The 21,382-nt window shown below is 43.6% G+C and overlaps 2 protein-coding genes across 6 annotated transcripts in view; one reads left to right on the plus strand and one right to left on the minus strand.

Annotated features, from left to right (window-relative positions):
• Positions 1–4,028, minus strand: part of LOC124014409 (ADP-ribosylation factor-like protein 1) — a 4,985-nt gene extending 957 nt beyond the window's left edge. Inside the window, exons 1-5 of the mRNA XM_046329334.1 lie at positions 3,875–4,028; positions 1,334–1,471; positions 1,018–1,099; positions 425–536; positions 94–272 (exon numbers count right to left, since the gene is read on the minus strand). Of these exons, the coding sequence (XP_046185290.1) occupies positions 94–272; positions 425–536; positions 1,018–1,099; positions 1,334–1,471; positions 3,875–3,878 (515 nt within the window). The 5' untranslated portion in view covers positions 3,879–4,028. The remainder of the gene's footprint in view (positions 1–93; positions 273–424; positions 537–1,017; positions 1,100–1,333; positions 1,472–3,874) is intronic.
• On the plus strand, positions 1,392–13,542 carry LOC124014408 (DENN domain-containing protein 11-like). 5 transcript variants are annotated; one of them, XM_046329331.1, is made up of 10 exons: positions 1,392–1,818; positions 4,533–4,957; positions 6,928–7,027; positions 7,384–7,542; positions 10,136–10,292; positions 10,435–10,573; positions 10,743–10,874; positions 11,242–11,392; positions 11,499–11,567; positions 11,750–13,542. In XM_046329331.1, exons 2-10 carry the CDS (start codon positions 4,567–4,569, stop codon positions 11,943–11,945), a joined length of 1,494 nt encoding a protein of 497 aa, XP_046185287.1. In that variant the 5' UTR covers positions 1,392–1,818; positions 4,533–4,566; the 3' UTR covers positions 11,946–13,542. The 5 variants fall into 5 exon arrangements, with proteins under 5 accessions (XP_046185287.1, XP_046185289.1, XP_046185286.1 ...); XM_046329333.1 differs by lacking the exon at positions 1,392–1,818 and adding an exon at positions 2,377–2,506; XM_046329330.1 differs by lacking the exon at positions 1,392–1,818 and adding an exon at positions 2,822–3,283.
• Positions 13,543–21,382: the final 7,840 nt, after the last annotated feature.

Raw genomic sequence — 21,382 nt, forward strand, 5'->3', positions numbered from 1 at the left:
CAGGACACCTTTATTCTACTATAATAAAATCATTATAAAAAATAAAATAAAAACTTTGCTACATGACTATGTCAACCAAAAGCAAACCCTCACCACTCCATGGCCTCGTCCAGGCCTGTGCCCTTGGTGGCGGAGGTCTTGAAGATCTGCCACTTCCGGTCTTTGAGGGCGGGGAGGCCCAGGGAGTTGGCCACCTCAGCCGGGGTCATGGCCTGCTCCATGTCCTGCTTGTTTGCAAACACCACCAGGATGGCTTTCTTCAACTCCTCTTCCTGAAGAGACAAACAGGGAGAGAGAGTCAGTCATATGGAGAAAATACATTGATCATTACAACTTGCCCTCCAGAGCACCTCAAATTGTCATACCTGCCTGACACCTGCACTCTTATCAATGCAATGAATGCAGGCCTATCCACACGACCTACCTCCAGCATGGCGACAAGCTCAGACTTAGAGATGCCCATTCTGTCTCTGTCACTGCTGTCCACCACGTAGATGACAGCATCCGTGTTGGAGTAGTAACAACGCCAGTATGGCCTTGGAGAGAAATACAAGGGTTTGAAGGAGAGAGACGAAGGTTAGAGGGAGAGACCGAGGGGCAGAAGTAAGTAGGCCAAACCCTCTACATTGTAAAGAGGTATGGCACAATAATGTATGGAAAGTTGTGCTCTCTTGAGGAAGCTTCTGTCTAACTTTTAAAGTTCCAACAATGTGTGGTATACACCACTAGTACTCTGTTGTGATTTACGCAGTCACTAATAACTACCTACATGTACATACTACCTCAACTAACCGGTGCCCTCCCGCACATTGACTCTGCATTGGTACCCCGCTGTATATAGTCTCACTATTGTTATTTTACTGCTGCTCTTTAATTACTTGTTACTTTTAATCTCTTATTCTTATACATCTTTTTTTGAAATTGTATTGTTGGTAAGTAAGCATTTCACTGTAAGGTGAACCTGTTGTATTCGGTGCATGTGACTAATACAATTTGATACACTTGTCATATAATTACCTAATACTTGTCTGTCCACCAAGATCCCACACCTGGAACTTCAGGTTTTTGTACGTCACGGTCTCCACATTGAAGCCGATTGCTGTACAACACAATCAGCACAATGGCAGAGATTTAAAAACCTTGAGCACACATGGCAAAGAAAGGAATGCACTTTAACCATCGCTCTTTGACATTGACGTTCCCACAAACATGTGGGAAGACCAATTCAACTCATTGGGGAGCACACTAACATTAATTGATTTTCCATGCATGCACCTGGGCAACAGATATTGCGTGAGCAGCGTTTCGAAGTAGAAAGAAAAGAGTTACGTACTTGGAATGGTGGTGACAACCTCTCCGACCTGCAGGCGGTACAGGATGGTCGTTTTACCGGCTCCGTCCAACCCCAGGATCAGGATCCTCATCTCCCTGGTGCCAAACAGGCCAGAGAAGAGACTGGAAAACCACCCACCTAGAGCACATGGACATGAGATGAGTTAGACAGACCATCAGTGGTAGTACAGACGTTAACTACCTTTAGCGCCTATCGATGAAGGTATCTCCTTCCCGGTTGACTTTTGTCAAGAGCCTTGACGCTTGCTCGAAGTGTTAACACGCGTGACTTTCTGAAACCGTACCGCATCTATCTGGCCATGTGGGAACACTAACCCTACATTGCCACGTTACAGCGCTTGTTTACGGAAGACGGACATAAGACAGAGGTGACCACCTGTGCCAATTATCAATCTAGCGCTCCGAAAACCTGAGTGTAAGCGTAACTGGGGTGGAAGTGGAGTTTGTCAACTCGAGACACACGCAGTAAGTGTATCGTTATTTAAAATATTATTTCTCACTGATGAAAGATAAGGGCCATGTGTTCAGAAAAATCGATGATTGAAGTTTCTAACACTGTGTCGGAATTGTAGATCACACGGCCAGCCGTAGGCTAAGCGAATGCGCTAAAAACCATTTGGAGAGAAGGGTATTCCAGAGTGCTATCGACGGGACTGTGCCGAACAGTTGAGATAATAACGTCTTTGACGCTCCCCCAGTTTCCAGAAGGGATGCAGGTGGCAGGACATACAGTACCAGTCAAAAGTTTGGACACACCTACTCATTCAAGGGTTTTTCCTTATTAAAAAAACAACAACTATTTCCTACATTGTAGAATAATGGTGAAGACATCAAAACCACAAAATAATACATATGGAGTCATGTAGTAACCAAAAGAAAGTTAAACAAATGAACATATTTTATATTTGAGATTCTACAAAGTAGCCACCCTTTGCCTTGATGACAGTATTCACACTTCACATTCTCTCAACCAGCTTCATGAGGTAGTCAGCGGAAGGAAGCGTGTGTGACACGTCTTGGGGCTCAACCTCTGCTTTTGCTCAAAGAAGTGATCAGTGGGGTAGCGTTGAGTGTAGAGGTGGACCAAATGAAAAATAACATCCTGGTGTTTGAGACTCCGGCCGTTTGGTGAGACGTAGACCCGGAGGCAAAGGTGAGACTAAGAATACCCCGGCGAGACTGAGAATACCCCGCCTGTCTTGTTGAGCTTTGACACAGAATTTATACCTGATAAGGTCAGGTTTGCTATTCTGTGAGGGCCTATGTTCTGAACCCACTACAGTGCTTCAGGTGCCAAGGATTCAGACATGTTGCAGCAGTGAGTATAAGGGAGATCCCATGATGTGAGAGAAGTGCCAGAGGGCATAATCTGAGGGAGTGTACATCTGGGATAGAGAAAGCACTGCGTGTCAACTGTGGGAGCGCCCAGGCAGCTGTGGATCCCAATTGCCCTGTGAGAGACAGGTTGAGATTGGCAGTGGGGCAGAAAGTTTCCCATGCTGAGGCAGTGAAGGGAGTAGATGATAGCCCTAGAGTGAGCGATTCGACTGGGAGGCTAGAAGAGAGAACCAGAGAGAGAATGGGTTTTAGTAAGTTAGGATTTATTGTGTTTATAGACTTGGTAGTTGCAGCTGCAGATCAATATTTTGGGGTGAGACATTTTAGTGTAGAACCTCTGAAGGAAGTGTAGGGCCAATGTAGTTGGATGGTGTGGTGGGAATAGTGTATAGGTGCAGGGTTAGATGGTGGTGCAATTTAAGATTGGGGGGAGTGAACAAAATGTGCAATCCGCACTCCGAACTGCAGCACAGCGTCGAGTCTGTCGGAAATTCACACAGAACAATACGTTTTTCCAGAGCTAGTGCTAACGTTAGTACTGCTACTGTAGCGATTGAGGAGAACAGTTGAACCAGGGCCAGAACCAGCAGGGGTAAGCACAATAAATAATGACTATATTAGCTAGCTAGTATCTTTGGCTATTTCCTGTTCTGTCTGTGCTATAAAAGGTCCAGACTCATTGGTAGACGATGTCACCATACAGGGAGGCTACACATGGTTACAATGACATACATGCCGTGTCACATTCTGCATTTTACCATTAAAAAGCTAGTCGAATAGATAACTACTGATTAACGTTAGTCAACTAATTATTGTGCCATTTGACGCTGTAACGTTAGCTGGGCTACAAGTACTCAGCATGTTGGCACAGGGAGTTAGCAGTACAGCTAACGATAGCTGGCTAGCTAGTCAGTATTTACGAATCACGACTACAATTAATGACTCAAGACACCTTAGAGGGATTTAATAGCTTTATCAATTTAATAAGAGTAACTGTACGCGAGACGACAATTATTAATACGTGTATGTTTGTTCGCTATCTATTTGTTACTTAGCAAGTGGCCCCGTTTCATGGTACGTAGCAAGAGCTGGCAGAATAGCCTGCATTTCTACATAAAACACAACCTTGCGAATTCCCAATATAGTTCTCAAAGAGATTAAAAAATATATTTTAAAAACGTACCCATTCTGAAGACACTGAACCCTTGATCAACGGCGTTGTAGATCTCGACACGGCACCGCTTCCGTAGCTGTTGGAATTCAGTGACGTGTCGCAGGAACACGTCATTAATGGGTAATCCGGTTTCATTGTCCGTACATTCAACGTCAGACAAATATTTTGAAACGCTAAATAGTTCAAACACAATTGCATGAAACGAGAAATATTATATGCTTTATAGAAAACTGTCCCCTTAGTATTTAGTTGTGAGTTCCGATATAAAACTACTATATTGGATGTGCGTTGATTCGGAACTAGAGACGTACAATGAGCTATATTCAAGAAGCCAACGTTTCAAATAGTTTTTTTCTGTAGAAAGAGCTGCAAATAGCACGTAAAATACTGTGGAATTTTGAACGCACTCCAAAAGAACGGAAGAATAATTTATGTACACTCGTATTATACCTAAGTGGATGTACATCATTGGATGATGCCCCTATGCAAAAGGACCAGGCTATGATACACAAATTAGATAGCTTGTGTTTCAACGGAATCAATCAATTTAACATTTGCAATTGTAAGTATGGATTTATTTCAACCAACGCTTAGCTAATGAATTACGAATGGGCTCTCCGCTCCGTGTCTGTAGACGATTCTGTTCTCCTGCATCCCTTCGTTACAGACTCAAGTCCGGGGTCGTCGATAGCTGAGCCGCAATGGTGGAGAAGTCCGACCGGGCACCGCTACTGGACTGGGAGGAGGTTCCTCCGGCGGAGAAGCCTGTTCCCACACCAGTACAGGAGAAGGACGTCAAGGGGCCGAGCCCCGCCAATAGTCGGGCGTCGGGATGCACTGCGCCGGGGATAGGGTGGAGCACCAGTCCGGGGGGTCCTGAGTTTTTAAAATCAGCAGTCTCTAGCATAGACACATCCCTCTCATCCAGGAGCACGATCCCCACCCCTGCGGAATGGGATGCTCAGTGTCCCGACAAGGATGACCATACCTCGGCCTCAGGACAAGGAGAGGTGCCGCACGACATCATGGTGAAATGGGAAGAAAAGGATCCGATCGTGGCGGTGTTTGTGGTTACATTTGATACAAGATCAGGTGAGTCGAGTCGAGGACCTCTGATCTTTTTTTCGTGCTGTGCTGCTGCTTAGAGAAGCAGCTGCATGGTCACACCCATCAATCTGTAACATCTATAGGCCTATAGCATCCATGCATATAATAATTATTTTATTGTTAATTATAGGCCTACTGGTTATTATTTTCAGAAATTGCATCAGAGAGCTTGGGATGGAGTCACTTGAACTAGGCCAGATAATTGATGTCCCCAGCCATTGGGGACCACTGGTCATATGTGGTATTCGCCTAAGCCTTGAGGATGCTCTTCAACACAAAGACCTCTATATTTTTACTCAGGAACCACAAAGTCACAGGGGATGTGTGAATTCTCTATGACCACACCCTAAAGGCAACCCCTGTTACTCACCTCGGAATATCCGAGAGGTATAAGCCATAGCAGGCTAGATACAGTGGGGCAAAAAAGTATTTAGTCAGCCACCAATTGTGGAAGTTCTCCCTCTTAAAAAGATGAGAGAGGCCTGTAATTTTCATCATAGGTACACTTCAACTATGACAGACAAAATTAGATGTTTTTTTCTCCAGAAAATCACATTGTAGGATTTTTAATTAATTTATTTGCAAGTTATGGTGGTAAATAAGTATTTGGTCAAAAACAAAAGTTTATCTCAATACTTTGTTATATACCCTTTGTTGGCAATGACAGAGGTCAAACGTTTTCTGTAAGTCTTCACAAGGTTTTCACACACTGTTGCTGGTATTTTGGCCCATTCCTCCATGCAGATCTCCGCTAGAGCAGTGATGTTTTGGGGCTGTTGCTGGGCAACATGGACTTTCAACTCCCTCCAAAGATTTTCTATGGGGTTGAGATCTGGAGACTGGCTAGGCCACTCCAGGACCTTGAAATGCTTCTTACGAAGCCACTCCTTCGTTGCTCGGGTGGTGTGTTTGGGATCATTGTCATGCTGAAAGACCCAGCCACGTTTCATCTTCAATGCCCTTGCTGATGGTAGGCTTTGTTACTTTGGTCCCAGCTCTCTGCAGGTCATTCACTAGGTCCCCCCGTGTGGTTCTGGGATTTTTGCTCACTGTTCTTGTGATCATTTTGACCCCACGGGGTGAGATCTTGCGTGGAGCCCCAGATCGAGGGAGATTATCAGTGGTCTTGTATGTCTTCCATTTCCTAATAATTGCTCCCACATTTGATTTCTTCAAACCAAGCTGCTTACCTATTGCAGATTCAGTCTTCCCAGCCTGGTGCAGGTCTACAATTTTGTTTCTGGTGTCCTTTGACAGCTCTTTGGTCTTGGCCATAGTGGAGTTTGGAGTGTGACTGTTTGAGGTTGTGGACAGGTGTCTTTTATACTGATAACAAGTTCAAACAGGTGCCATTAATACAGGTAACGAGTGGAGGACAGAGGAGCCTCTTAAATAAGAAGTTACAGGTCTGTGAGAGCCAGAAATCTTGCTTGTAATTTGCAAATAAATTCATTAAAAAATAAAAATAAAAAATAAAATAAAAATTCTCATTTTGTCTGTCATAGTTGAAGTGTACCTATGATGATAAGTACAGGCCTCTCATCTTTTTATGTGGGAGAACTTCCACAATTGGTGGCTGACTAAATACCTTTTTGCCCCACAGTATATTCATCTATTAATAATGTCTGTCCACTGGCTTTACAACCAATGAGTTGTTATGTATGTAGTCTTGAGGTTGTCTGGGACTACACATTCTTCATGAGTGAGTAGGAGAGAGAGGGAGTCAGCCGGTGGATTTCACTGCAGATTGAATTATTTCAATCAGTGAGGGCATTGACTTCATTTGGTAATGATGGCCTATTCCAAATAGTTTGAGGCCTATGGTTGGTTGGTTGATCTACATGCAGATTTGCACATTTGTGAAAACTTTCACATTTTAGGACAGTTGTGGTAACCATACCTACAGTATTGCCTAATTTCACTCCCGTTTGTGTGTGTGTGTGTTTACTGTTTAGGTAACATGTTAGAGTGGTGTCTGCCAGGGGACATGAACCTGGAGGGAGTAGAGTTCAAGGCTATGGCCAGCGGCTCCCACAGAGTCTCCAGCGACTTCATGTAAGTACACCCGGCTGCATCTCAATCATAAAACTGGAATCATTTATTTTTTGAAACCCATCAATAGTATAGAGTGGCACCCTTTTTTTGTATCCTATCCTGCATCTCAGTAGTCTAATAGGCTTCCTGTCCTCGCCTCCTTCATTTAAACTCATTTGAAATGGGGGAACGCTACCAGGCATCAGCCTTCTGCCCTGTTATTTAGTAGCAAAGCTGATGAAGGAAAGCATACAAGTGAAGGCGAGGAAGATCTTTTAGACTAAACATTTAGATGCACCCCCTGTGCCTCCTTGGCAGGACAGCAAAACAGTATGTTCCCTTGGCTTGGCTCATGGTTCTTTCTCTGGCCTCCACAGATACTTCCGTAAGGGCGGGTACTTTGGCCTGGCGTGCTTTGCCAACATGGCGGTGGATAGTGTGGTGGAGAGGGGGGCAAGAATGAAGTCTGTGGGTATCCTGTCAACATCTTACACCCTGCTGTACCGATACATGAGCTTCCTGGAACACCAAGTCAGGTAGATCCAGTTTAAGTTATCTATCAATAATATAAATTCTCTGTTTTTTGCTCTCTGGCTTTGTCTTTCTCTCTTTTTGGTCACAGTTTTCCCCTCACTCTCTCTTTTTTCTGTCACTGGATCTCTCTCTCTCTCTTTTGTGTACTCTCTCTTTCACTACCCCTCTGCCCTCTCTCCCCCTCTCCCAGTCTTTCTCTGGATCTCTCTTTCTGTTTCTTGTACTCTATATCCCCCATTCTCACTTTAACTCTCTCTCACTTTCTGTCACTCTCTGTATCCTCTCTCATGTCTCTCTCTCTCTCTCTCTCTCTCTCTCTCTCTCTCTCTCTCTCTCTCTCTCTCTCTCTCTCTCTCTCTCTCTCTCTCTCTCCTCAAGTCACAGTCGTCTCCCTGGTATTTATAATTATCTCCTGCATTAAAAATGGTGTGTGAGAGGGGTGTCACAATGTAATCTGTCACATATCCTGCTCAACAAGATAGGCTGAGTCTGAAATTGGCACCCTATTCCGTATGTGTGTAGTGCACTACTTTTGACCAGAGTCGAAAGTTGTGCTGGCACCCCCTGGTCAAAAGTATTGTACTAATAGGTAATAGGGTGTCATTTTGGACACAGACATACTGTAGTTTCCAGATAGTCCTTTCTCTTTTTTGCTCTTCCTCTCACTTCCTTATTTTAGCCACCCACCAGTGTAAATGTAATTCCTATTCATCTCTTCTGTTGCATAGTTATCACGTTATGGTTAAACATTGGCATTTTTGTAGCTGCTTACAGAAGTGTATGAGTTCCCTTAAAAGCCTATGGGATCCAATAAGGTGGTATACCTTTTTATAACAACTCATGATTATTTGAATCAGCTGTATAGTGCTAGGGCAGAAAACAAATAGTGCACCCTGGGGGGGTCCCAGGACCGAGTGTTGGAAACCCTGGTTTAGATGGTACAATGATTCTCTCCACTATACTTGCTTGTTTTGTCACAGAAACTGAAATTAAGCGAACTATTAGAATTTTAGCAACCAGAAAATGGCAGAGCGATTTTTGCATCTTTAATAAAAATGAATATTTTTATTTGCAGTATGTAAACTTAACATGATGAACAGGAATGAAATTTACTCTCATGGGTGGCCAATAAGAGGTATCTGAAAGCCACGCCCCTATTAAACCACGCCTCCTGAAAATAACCATAGGATTATATTAAAAAAGACCCAGCTGCTAGGTCAACCCAGCATAGAGTAAGTAAAAATAACCAATTTATGGTTAAATTAACCCATATTTGGGTCATCCCAATTTGTTGGTCTATTCATGCAACCCAACTGGCTGGGTCAAAATAACCCAACACATGTTCTGTCCATTATTTAACCAGTTCTGGCTTACCAAATAACCAACATTGGGTTGTTTTTAGCCCATCATTTTTAGTGTGAGTAGCATGCTCATCTGTTATTTCAAGGACACTACTGTTGCATTGATAGTCCAGGATGAATCTGTCAGGATTTGGCCAGGGTGGACTCGCTTGTGGAATTCTGTTTTTTTTCTGTCAGGACCCGGTTACGAACCCGGGTCTCCGGAGTGAGAAACAGTCACTTAACCAACTGAGCCACGAATAGTCGGCAGAACCCAGAAGATGAGGCAGACACAGCAGTACTTGAGACAGTGTATTTAATGAAGTAAAAAAGTGAAGTCCTTCAGGAAAACATGTAACTCCACAACCTCATGAGGAATTCCACAAGAACAAAGGTAATCCTCCAAGACAAAAAGGTAAATCCACAAGGTGGTAGGTATAGCATAAAAAGCCTCAAAAGATACTCAAAAATAAATAAACAAGAACAAAAAACAGAATTCCACAAGCGAGTCCACCGGGATCAACAAGAGTACACAGAATACTAGGGCTGGGTGCTAACATACAAACACAGAGCAAATAACTGAGGAAAACTAAGGGTTTAAATACAATCAGGGGAAACGAGGCACAGGTGCAAATAATAATGGGGATCAAGGGAAAACAAAAGGTCAAAAAGCACAATGGGGGCATCTAGTGACCAAAAACCGGAACAACCCTGGCCAAATCCTGACAGAATCCTAACATGAGGCCTACTCTGCATGCATAACTCACATTTTCAGTTGTCAATGTTATACACACAGATAACAATTTAGAAGTCAACCCTTAGTAGAGTTGAAGAGAGAATACTGACGATGTTAGCATAGCTCGAAGTAGAAGTTGCCCCTAACAACAGATCTAGGATCAGATTACCCTACTCCAAAAATGTATCATTAGGGGGGGGATGGAAACAACTGTTCCTGTATCAGTGTTGAGGAGCAACTTCTACCTACTCTGTTATTATAGCGTGACAAGGAGAGACCCCACTATTGTAATCTTCCCACAGACACATAAACAGACCCATTCCTAGGCATTCTGCTTACATTGCCTGCATTACTTTCAATTTGTGTGTGTGTGTGTGTGTGTGTGTGTGTGTGTGTGTGTGTGTGTGTGTGTGTGTGTGTGTGTGTGTGTGTGTGTGTGTGTGTGTGTGTGTGTGTGTGTGTGTGTGTGTGTGTGTGTGTGTGTGTGTGTGTGTGTGTGTGTGTGTGTGTGTGATCCAGGCTCCAGTTGAAAACTCCTGGCCAGTACTCTCCTCTGGAGGCGTTCTTTGAGGATAAGAGATCCGTGCTGCCCCCCGATGGGGAGAGTGTGGTTACTGCATGTCCTGGCAGTGCCTGGGGAGCAGCTCTCAACCACTGTATGCACCCTGAGATGAAGGTGAGAGGTTGAGGTTTACTATTACTCAAATATGAAATGGTATTTCAGGTGGCGGGATTCTGTGTGTGTGTCTTTGTGCTGCTAGTATTGATGGTGATGATGATGATGATGATGATGACAGTAGCTCTCCTCCTCCCTCCAGATCACCCACCCAGCTGGCTGCATGTCTCAGTTCATCCAGTTCTTTGGGGAGCAGATCATGGTCCTGTGGAAGTTAGCTCTGCTGAGGAGACGTATCCTCATCTTCTCTCCTCCGCCTGTGGGCGTGGTCTGTTACAGAGGTGAAGGGGGGCATTAACACAAGCACAGACACAGACAGACACAGTAACTTCTCAGTTGCGTTTGTTTTCTTCATTCTCAAAATAACACAATGCTACTCACCTATGTACTCTTAAACATACACTTTTATACACGTTTTCATGAACTTTCTCTATTTCCTGTCCTCCCTAGTGTACTGCTGCTGTTGCCTGGCCAACGTGTCCATCCCGGGGGTGGGCGTGGCCGTGCCAGAGTTCCGCCCCTTCTTCTATGTCAACGTGGCAGACATTGATAACCTGGATACGGAACTGTCCTACGTAGCGTGTGAGTGTCTGGAGTCAGGGAATAGGGCAACTTCATAGTCTTTAACTTCCCCTTCCATTCATCTGCCACTGATCTGAAAACTGAAGATGGGTGAAAGCAATATGGTGGAGGCATTGTAGGGTTTTGCTATCACTTCTACAACCGGTCTATTTCTTTCACATCTGTGAGAGACAGAGCGGAATACACTTCAGACTATTCCAATAAAACTGAAGGGGGTGTGTGTGTGTGTGTGTGTGTGTGTGTGTGTGTGTGTGTGTGTGTGTGTGTGTGTGTGTGTGTGTGTGTGTGTGTGTGTGTGTGTGTGTGTGTGTGTGTGTGTGTGTGTGTGTGTGTGTGTGTGCGTGCGTGTGCGCGTGTGCGTGTGCAGGCACCACAGAGAAGATCTTTGAGGAGAAGCGGGACCTGTATGACGTCTATGTGGATAACCAGAATGTGAGGACGACCAGAGAGAGTCTGAAGCCTTTACTGCGGCTCAGCGCTGCAGACAGAGAGAAGTACCGCAAACTCACTGAACAGAGGTACAGTACAGTCTGCAAAACAACCTGAGGGGGAGAATGTTGTTCATGTTATCTTCTTGTAGTCGATACAGAGGTGATGATAATAATGACAACATGGTGTTTCCAGGCAGATGCTGTTATATTCTCAGGAGGAGAATGGAGACTGTGTGTCCAGTGAAGAGGACCACTTCATTCTGTCAGTATATTACACCAGGATCCAATCTACAACTGGCGTTTATATAGAAGCCTTCAAAATTATTATTATTTTTTTTTAAATTACACTTAAGCAGTTTATTTTTATATACAAACCAAATAAAATGTCCATGAAAACATTGTTTAAAAAAATAAGTACTTCTCATTTTTTCTCTACCGTTGTAGGTTTTTCCTGGAGCAGAATAACCGTATCTTCCAGACGCTCAGTGAGGTGGCAGGGAGACCTGAGCCCATCCTAACCCAGGAGAGTGTGAGGGCCATGGGGCTAGACCCTCACGGAGACAGACTCTTCCTGCTCCACCTGCTGGAGACATACGGCTATGACAGCCTCTTGGTCACCGATCACCCTTGCTGCAGCTGAGGCCTGGGTGGCACACTGACTGACCTACAGGATCCTGCACACTCAGACACACAAACTCAATGCAGACAGTCTGGAGTCTGGACTGAGAGGTCAGAATATGTTGGCATGGCTGAGACAAAGGCCTGTATTCATAAAGCGTCTCAGTAGTGCTGATCTCAGATCCGTTTAGCCTTTCAGAGCTCATTGAATAAGACTTACATGGGCAGGGGGGACCTGATCCTAGATTAGCATTCCTACTCAGATGCTTTATGAATAAGGGAGACCCTCAGGCCCAAAAAAGCAAATGAATGGAGAGAGCCACGGAACAAGAAAAGTTCTTGGTTCTTGGTACTGTCCTATGACATTCATGGGTGCTCAATCTGGACTGTATAAAATGTCCAGTACAGAGGAATGTCATTCATGTCTATCCCCAACCCCTTTTTTTCTGGAGGAGTGGAGCCAACCAGAAACATCCTGGAACTCTGGAGATTCGGTGCCTATGAGCAGAACTAACCAAGAAAGTCATGCTTACGGTGTCCTTATGTTTTCAAATGGGGAGTCAAATCTAAACTCTGTGGTAATGTCCTCAAACTGAGGGAGGATTTGTCACTTCTCTTAATAGGACATCTATCTATTTATGTTTTTGAGAGAAGAAATCACCAAACTTTTGTCTTTAAATAGAAAGGGATCTGTAGAATGTGTTTTATTATAAAATGATCCCATTAAGTCACTGCTAAGCCCAAAACCACTGTGGTCAGCATTGTATAGAAATGGCCACCAACACCATCCATAATCATGATACTACAGACTTGATACTAAGGGCCCGATTCAATCCGTAAGCGCTGAAGGTCCACGCTACAGTGCGATATACATTTAAAGGCCATGTTTTACGCATTCCCGGTAAACGCTGCATATGTCAACTCATTCGGAAATGACCTTTACATTTCAGTCACGCAACTTCTGTGATACGGACTGAATCGAGCCCTTAAGTACACAATACTAGTTCACGTGTGGATTTGGTTTCCGGTGAAAGAGGGGTCAGGACTCACCAGCACACTTTCTTATGATGTCCAACATAGAAATGTAACAATTGTATATTACTTTAAAAATGTACTTTTAATCACAGCCATTTGACCAAGAGGTTTTGGGCTCAAATTGAAACGTATGCTTGTGGGTGTTTCCTCAATTCTCTGTCAAATATACGAAGAGTGAAAAATGTGAATGAGCTCGTGGCTCAATGGTTATATCCTATCCTTCAGACCAAGAGGTCGTAGGTTCAAACGTCATTTCTTATACTGTTGTGTACGTTTCAGCAACTCTCGATGTCAAACATACAAAGAGTGTGGCATAAAATGTGGTGGTGCAGTGGTTCAATTACTGCCTTGTAAGACCAAGAGGTTCTAGCTTCGAACCTCATCTATTCAGCCATTGTGTGCGTTTCCGCAACTCTCGCTGTCAAACATACAAAGGGAAGGGTAAACAATGATGATGGTGGTGGTGGTTCAATCTCTACCTCAAAGCTTCGAGGTTGTGGGTTCAAAACAAAGTGTTGCCGCAGCTCTCGATGTCAAACATACGAAGGGAATGGTAAAAAATAAATACTGTGTTCATTTCTGTTGAGGTTTAAAACTGTTTTTTTTTTTGGTTTGCGCCTCTGAAATTCTGACTGTCAGAAATACAAAGAAAAGCAGATGTACAGTAATGGACCAGTGGAGGCTGCTGAGGGGAGGACGGCTCATAATAACGGCTGGATCGGAGATCATGGAATGGGATCAAACACATGGAAACAAATGTATTTGATACCATTCCATTGATTCTGCTCCAACCATTACCACGAGCTTGTCCTCCCCTGTTAAGGTTCCACCAACCTCCTGTGATGGAGACACTTTACGCCAATGATGGTAAACTGTGAATGACAAGTAGCCTAGTGGTTATGAGCGTTGGGACAGTAACCAAATGGTTGCTGTTTTGAAGCCCAGAGCCGAATAGGTGAAAGATCTGTCGATGTGCCCGTGAGCAAGGCATTTAACCCTAAATTACAAAGATTGTTGGAAAAAATGTAAACACAAAAATTGTCTGGCTTTTTTTTAGTGATGATCAGAACTGTTCACATCAGAAATCATGACATTATTTACGGTGCTCCCTTCACATAGGGAAGAGCAGCAAGCCACTGAAGGTGTTGTAGTTATCAAAATGATAAAAGAGCCCCCAGCCTGAGGGGAGACGCATGTAGATCGCATCCCCCTCCTCCAGCTCTAGAGAATGCATTAGACAAGTACCGAAGATCTCCATGTGTACCGTATTGGTCATTTACCAGAACACTTTTGTCATTGTGGTAAAGATGAACGGCGATGTGAGGTAATCCATTGCAGTGAATCTGATGTACTAGACTCCGTCTCGCTGGCGGTGTGAAGATACCTGCATCAGAGGAGAGGGAGGGATCAGCATTGTCCGTCTCTCAGAAGCCCTGTTTACACCTGGTTCTAACATGCGGCCTTTGTACTGATGTTGTACACGTTCTGATCGTGCCCACATTTTTAAGCAGGTGTAGACGATTCAAAGGCGCATTGTGATGTGACTGTGATCAAATCTTAAAGTGTAAAAAGACAAGATCAGGACGCATGTTTACAGCAGGTATAAACAGGGCTAGAGAAACTGTTGGTAATGCTGGATTCAGTGTGTGGTTAGTAGGCTACATGTAGTTGGTTTGCAGGCCTTGCTGATGTTGGTGAAGACTTTTCTGTAGAAGTGTGGTGTCAGTATTGGCACTTATTATTGAAAGATAAATGAAGCCCATGAAAGCCAACATTATTCTGCTAAGAAGCTAAACATTCACCAACAGCCACCTAACCTCCTCGGGTTACAACAAGTGCTGCCCTTTTGACTGGAAAACAACTCCTTTTCTGTATCGGTTATACCTGCCTTCTCTCTCTCCAACTCTTCCACCTCCCTCTCACTGACAGTCTGGCCTCCAATGCTGTGATTGCCAGAAAGGACACATTAGTAAACTTAACATTTGTTAAAACCTTCCTTAAGTATAATGTTTTTTACATAGTTTGATTACCTGTGTTGCTACTCACTGCCTGTCACGCTGACCTCCAGGGCTAAAATAATATGAAAGGAAACTAAAAACTAATATGAGAAATACCCATAAAAATAAACTGCCTATAAAAAACAAATGAGAAACAGTTGTTGGCCAACTGACTTGAACCTGCATTTTTTCTCTTCAGCTCCTCCTCACCGGCATTCAGTATGGCAGTCATGGCTGGAATTATAGTCAGAAATTCTCAAAAGCCTTTGAGGCTCAATTCAATCCGTATTGCGGAGGTTCAGCGCTACAGGGTGATTGAAAGGCAATGTTCTCAATCTGAAATGATCTTTACATTTCTATTAAATAGAGCCACAGATCTTTCACGAACCGATATAATAATGAACCAAATTAACTTCCAATCTTATACGGAATGCACATTACCTGAATTTTTGGTCTTCAGCTCCTATACCTCCTTTTCACTGGCACTTAGTCTGACCCCCCATGGCTGGAATTATGGAGAGAAAAAACAATGCTCAAAAACTGTTGATACTCCATTGAACCAAACTCATAGCGAACCAAATGAACATCCGCAGTGAACCAAATTAACATCTGTAGGCCTACACATACAATAGCCTATATCCCACTGGGCAAAAACTGTGGTATGGTCATTTCAACCAAACAAATAAATGTGATGACATTCAATTAACGTGGAAAAACTGATTGTATTTTTTTAAATTATCTACATAAGGAAATTTGGTATTTTTTTCAACCAAATTTTCACCTAAATCCAATGACATGGTGATTTTTCTGGTTGATTTCACGATAAATTCACATTACTTGACAACTCAACCAAATGAAAATCACAACTAGACATTAAACTGACGTCTGTCCCCAGTCAGATCTGTATCTTTATTTGGTTCCTCATGACAAACGTTAATCTTCCTGTGGTCCGTAAACACAACAAAACATACACTACAGACATAACACTTTACAATTTACAATGAAAGACTGTAGTAGACAAACATTTAGCAAGTAGACATTAAAATACCTAACAGGTTAAACATTCAACAAACACACAGGGATTTGTTTCTTTCTAAAAACCTGTTTCTGCTGTGTCATTATGGGGTATTGTTTGTAGATTGATGGGGGAAAAGGTTGTAACATAACAAAATGTGTAAAAAGTCAAGGGGTCTGAATACTTTTCAAATGCACTGTACCTGCATTCCATGTTCCTCATCTTCACCACGATGGTTCCCTGCTTGTGCACCATGTTTCTCAGCTGCTTCAGCTCATCCCAGATGTCAGGGATGGTGGTGATCTGACTGCTAGTGCTTGCGGGTTGTGTCTGTAGCTTCAATCTCTTCCCCCACTCTCCCTGAGCCCATGCCCCAGAAAAACACCCCTCAAACACACACAACTACAAAATGTAGTTAGGCGAGGTAGGAGAAATGTAACGTGGTTGTGACGTAACAGGAAAAAAATATAACATGTTGAACTAAAAATCATTTTAAGCTGACGCAGGGAAAAGGTGTGAGAGAACTGAACCTGTTACACGATACACAAAGTATGTGGACACCCCTTCAAATAGGTGGATTCGGCTATTTCAGCCACACCCGTTGCTGACTGGTGTATCAAATCGAGGACGCAGCCAAGCAATCTCCATAGACAAACATTGACAGTAGAATAGCCTTACTGAAGAGCTCAGTGACTTTTAACAAATTAAATGAAATGTTATTGTTCACACATGGTTAGCAAATGTTAATGAGAGTGTAGCGAAATGTCTGTGCTTCTAGTTCCGACAATGCATTAATATCTAACAAGTAATCTAATCTAACAATTCCCCAACAACTACCTGATACACAAATTTAAAGGGGTGAATGAGAATATGTACATACAAATATATGGATGAACAATGGCCGAGCGGCATAGACATGGTGCAATACATGGTATAAAATACAGTATGTACATATGATGAGTAATGTAAGATATGTAAACATTATTAAAGTGGCATTATTTAAAGTGCCATTGTTTAAAGTAACTGGTAATCAATTTATTAAAGTGGCCAGTGATTGGGTCTCCATGTAGGCAGGAGCCTCTCTGAGTTAGTGATGGCTGTTTAACAGTCTGATGGCCTTGAGATAGAAGCTGTTTTAGTCTCTCATAGTCCCAGTTTTGATGCACCTGTACTGACCTCGCCTTATGCATGGTAGCAGTGTGAACAGGCAGTGGCTCGGGTGGTTTATGTCCTTGACAATCTTTTTGGCCTTCCTGTGACATCGGGTCATGTAGGTGTCATGGAGGGCAGGTAGTTTGGCCCCGGTGATACGTTGTGCAGACCGCACCACCCTCTGGAGAGCCTTGCGGTTGAGGGCAGTACAGTATACCAGGCTGTGATACAGCCCGACAGGATCCTCTCGATTATGCATCTGTAAAAGTTTGTCAGGGTTTTGGGTGACAAGCCAAATTTCTTCAGCCTCCTGAGGTTGAAGAGGCGCTGTTTGTCTGTGATGTGTACGCCGAGGAACTTAACTTTCCACATTCTCCACTGCTGTCCCTTTGATGTGGATAGGGGGGTGTGCTCCCTCTGCTTTTTTCTGAAGTCCACAATCATCTACTTTGTTTTGTTGATGTTGAGTGAGAGGTTGTTTTCCTGACACCACACTCCGAGTGCCCTCACCTCCTCCCTGTAGACTGTCTTGTTTTTGTTGGTCATCAAGCCTACTACTGTTGTCTGAAATTTGATGATTGAGTTGGAGGCATGCATGGCCACACAGTCATGGGTGAACAGGGAGTACAGGAGGGGGCTGAAAATGCACCCTTGTGGGGCTCCAGTGTTGAGGGTCAGCGAAGTGGAGATGTTGTTTCCTACCTTCACCATGAGGGCGGCCCATCAGAAAGTCCAGGACCCAATTGCACAGGGCGGGGTTGAGACTCAGGTACTCCAGTTTGATGATGAGCTTGGAGGGTACTATGGTGTTGAATGTTGAGCTGTAGTCAATGAACAGAATTCTTACGTAGGTATTCGTCTTGTCCAGATGGGATAGGGCAGTGTGCAGTCTGATGACGATTGCATTGTCTGTGGACCTGTTGGGGTGGAATGCAAACTGACGTGGGTCTAGAATGGCCAGTAAGATGGAAGATGGAACAATGGCGGCCATCTCAGTTGGAAGCATGTGGGGACAGCAGACTGGGATAGGGAGCCATTGAATATGTCCGTAAACACACCAGCCAGCTGGTCTGCGCATGCTCTGAGGACGCGGCAAGGGATGCCATCTGGGCCAGCAGCCCTGCGAGGGTTAACACATTTAAATGTTTTACTCACGTCGGCCACGGAGAATGGGGGATGCAGTCCTTGTTAGCGGGCCGCGACGTTGGCACTGTATTATCCTCAAAGCGGGTAAAGAAGGTGTTAAGTTTGTCTGGAAGCATGACATTGGTGTCCGTGACATGGCTGGTTTTCTTTTTGTATTCCGTGATTTCGTGTCTGAGCCATTGAATTGCGTCTCCACTTTGTCCCTGTACTGGCATTTTGCTTGTTTGATTGCCTTGCGGAGGTATAGCTACACTGTTTATATTCAGCCATATTCCAAGACCTCTTTCCATGGTTAAATGCGGTGGTTCGTGCTTTCAGTTTTGTGTGAACGCCGCCATCCATCCACGATTTCTGGTTAAGGTAGGTTTTAATAGTCACAGTGGTTACAACATCTCCAATGCACTTCCTTATAAACTCACTCGCCGAGTCAGCGTATAGATCGATGTTGTTCTCTGAGGTTGACCGGAACATATCCCAGTTCAGGTGATCAAAACAATCTTGAAGCGTGGATTCCGATTGGTCTACGTGGTAGGTCACACAAGCTCACAGAACGGGACTGACAAGTGCTGAAGCGCGTAAAGATTGTCTGTCCTCGGTTGCAACACTCACTACCGAGTTCCAAACTGCCTCTGGAAGCAACGCCAGCACATAAACTGTTTGTCGGGAGCTTCATGAAATGGGTTTCCATGGCCGAGCAGACACACACAAGCCTAAGATCACCCTGTGCAATGCCAAGCGTCGGCTGGAGTGGTGTAAAGCTTGCTGCCATTGGACTCTGGAGCAATAGAAATGTGTTCTCTGGTCTGATGAATCACGCTTCACCATCTGGCAGTCCGATGGACGAATCTGGGTTTGGCGGATGCCAGGAAAAAGCTACCTGCACAAATGCATAGTGCCAACTAAAGTTTGGTGGAGGAGGAATAATGGTCTGGGTCTGTTTTTCCATCATTCGGGCTAGACCCCTTAGTTCCAGTGAAGGGAAATCTTAACACTACAGCATACAATGACATTCTAGACTGTTTTGGGCTTCCAACTTGCAACTTTCTGGCAACAGTTTGGGGAAGGAGCTTCCCTGTTTTTAGCATGACAATGCACCTGTGCATAAAGCAAGGTCTATACAGAAATGTTTTGTTCGAGATCTGTGTGGAAGAACTTGACTGGCCTGCACAGAGCCCTGACCTCAATCCCATTGAACACCTTTGGGATATATTGGAACAATGACTGTGAGCCAAGCATTATCACCCAACATCAGTGCCTGACCTCACTAATGCTCTTGTGGCTGAATGAAAGCAAGTCCCCGCAGCAATGGTCCAACATCTAGTGGAAAGCCTTCACAGAAGAGTGGAGAGGCTGTTATAGCAGCAAAGGGGAGGGACCTACTCCATAATAACACCCATGATTTGGAATGAGATGTTTGACAAGCAGGTATCCACATACTTTTGGTCATGTAGAGTATATGGTGGAAGGTCTCCATCTCCATAAAATGTGTAGAACCTTTCCATAGGAATATATTTACTTAAAGAGATGCTCCTGTACTTTGGTGAAATCATTTTTAAACCTCCCATTTTTCTCATGATGCCATCTATTTTGTGAAATGCACTAGTCCCTCCTGCAGCAAAGAACCCCCACAACATGATGCTGCCACCCCCATGCTTCACGGTTGGGATGATGTTCTTTAGCTTGCAAGCCTCCCCCGTTTTCCTCCAAACATAACGATGGTCATTATGGCCAAACAGTTCTGTTTTTGTTTCATCCGACCAGAAGAAATTTATCCAAAAAGTATGATCTTTGTCCCCATGTGCAGTTACAAACTGTGGTCTGGCTTTTTTATGGCGGTTTTGAAGCAGTGGCTTCTTCCTTGTTGAGCGGCCTTTCAGGTTATGTCGATATAGGACTCGTTTTTACTGTTCGAAATAGATACTTTTGTACCAGTTTCCTCCAGTATCTTCACAAGGTCCTTTGCTGTTGTTCTGGGATGATTTGCACTTTTCACACCAACGTATGTTGTCGTGGAAATGTCCTGTATTACCAAATCATGAGAGCAAACCACACACAAGTCAGAGTTATCATAAAGTCCATCTTTAATTATATGAGCTTCACCATAGTCCTGTGACTCTCAGATCAATTCAGTGTCCATAAATGAATTCTCTGAGAGTGCTTACAAAACAGTCCTTAGTATCATTTATAGCCAAGACACACCCATCAAAACTCACATGACAAATAACAGATCTTAGGAACATTACACAAATAACCTTTTACCCCACTCTGGACCCCAGTAATTTTTCCCACATAAGCATACTATAAAAATTAATAAAAAAATCGTATTTAGAAATATTACCTAAAGGATTCTGATTCTGCCACGACAATGTTCATCTCTAGGAACCAGACCGTGTCTCCTTCCTGAGCAGTATGGTCCAATGGTGTTAATACTTGCGTGCTATTGTTTGTACAGATGAATGTGGTACCTTCAGGCATTTGGAAATTGCTCCCAAGGATGAACCAGACTTGTGGAGGTCTACCATTTTTATCCTGAGGTCCTGGCTGATTTCTTTTGATTTTCTCATGTTGTCAAGCAAAGAGGAACCGAGTTTGAAGGTAGGCCTTGAAATACACCCACACCTCCAATTGACTCAAATGATGTCAATTAGCCTATCGGAAGCTTCTAAATCCATGTTCTGGAATTTTCCAAGCTGTTTAAAGGCACAGTCAACTTAGTGTATGTAAACTTCTGACCCACTGGAATTGTGATACAGTGAAATATAGGTGCAATAATCTGTCTATAAACAATTGTTGAAAAAATGACTTGTGTCATGCACAAATTAGATGTTCTAACAGACTTGCCAAAACTATAGTTTGTTAACACGACATTTGTGGAGTGGTTGAAAAACAAGTTAATGACTCCAACCTCAGTGTATGTAAACTTCCAATTTCAACTGTACCTGCACATGTGATGGACCATTGTTGGGTCATGAGTGCTACTTTCAGAACTACTGGCAAAAAAAGTATAAGAGAATCTCTTTCATAACACATACTGCTAACATAAGAAACTTAACTGATAAGTTTCCAACTTTTCTTTTCTAGTCCAATAAACACATTGCTTTACTTTTAAACAAG

Source organism: Oncorhynchus gorbuscha, linkage group LG25, assembly GCF_021184085.1.
Source record: "Oncorhynchus gorbuscha isolate QuinsamMale2020 ecotype Even-year linkage group LG25, OgorEven_v1.0, whole genome shotgun sequence".
Lineage (NCBI taxonomy): Eukaryota > Metazoa > Chordata > Actinopteri > Salmoniformes > Salmonidae > Oncorhynchus > Oncorhynchus gorbuscha.

Excerpts from the sequence above, each read along its gene's own strand:
- LOC124014408 (XM_046329331.1), top strand. The coding sequence starts at position 4,567 with ATGGTGGAGAAGTCCGACCGGGCACCGCTACTGGACTGGGAGGAGGTT. Across the intron at positions 4,958-6,927 it reads TACATTTGATACAAGATCAG|GTAACATGTTAGAGTGGTGT; the intron begins GTGAGTCGAGTC and ends TTTACTGTTTAG. Across the intron at positions 7,028-7,383 it reads AGAGTCTCCAGCGACTTCAT|ATACTTCCGTAAGGGCGGGT; the intron begins GTAAGTACACCC and ends TGGCCTCCACAG.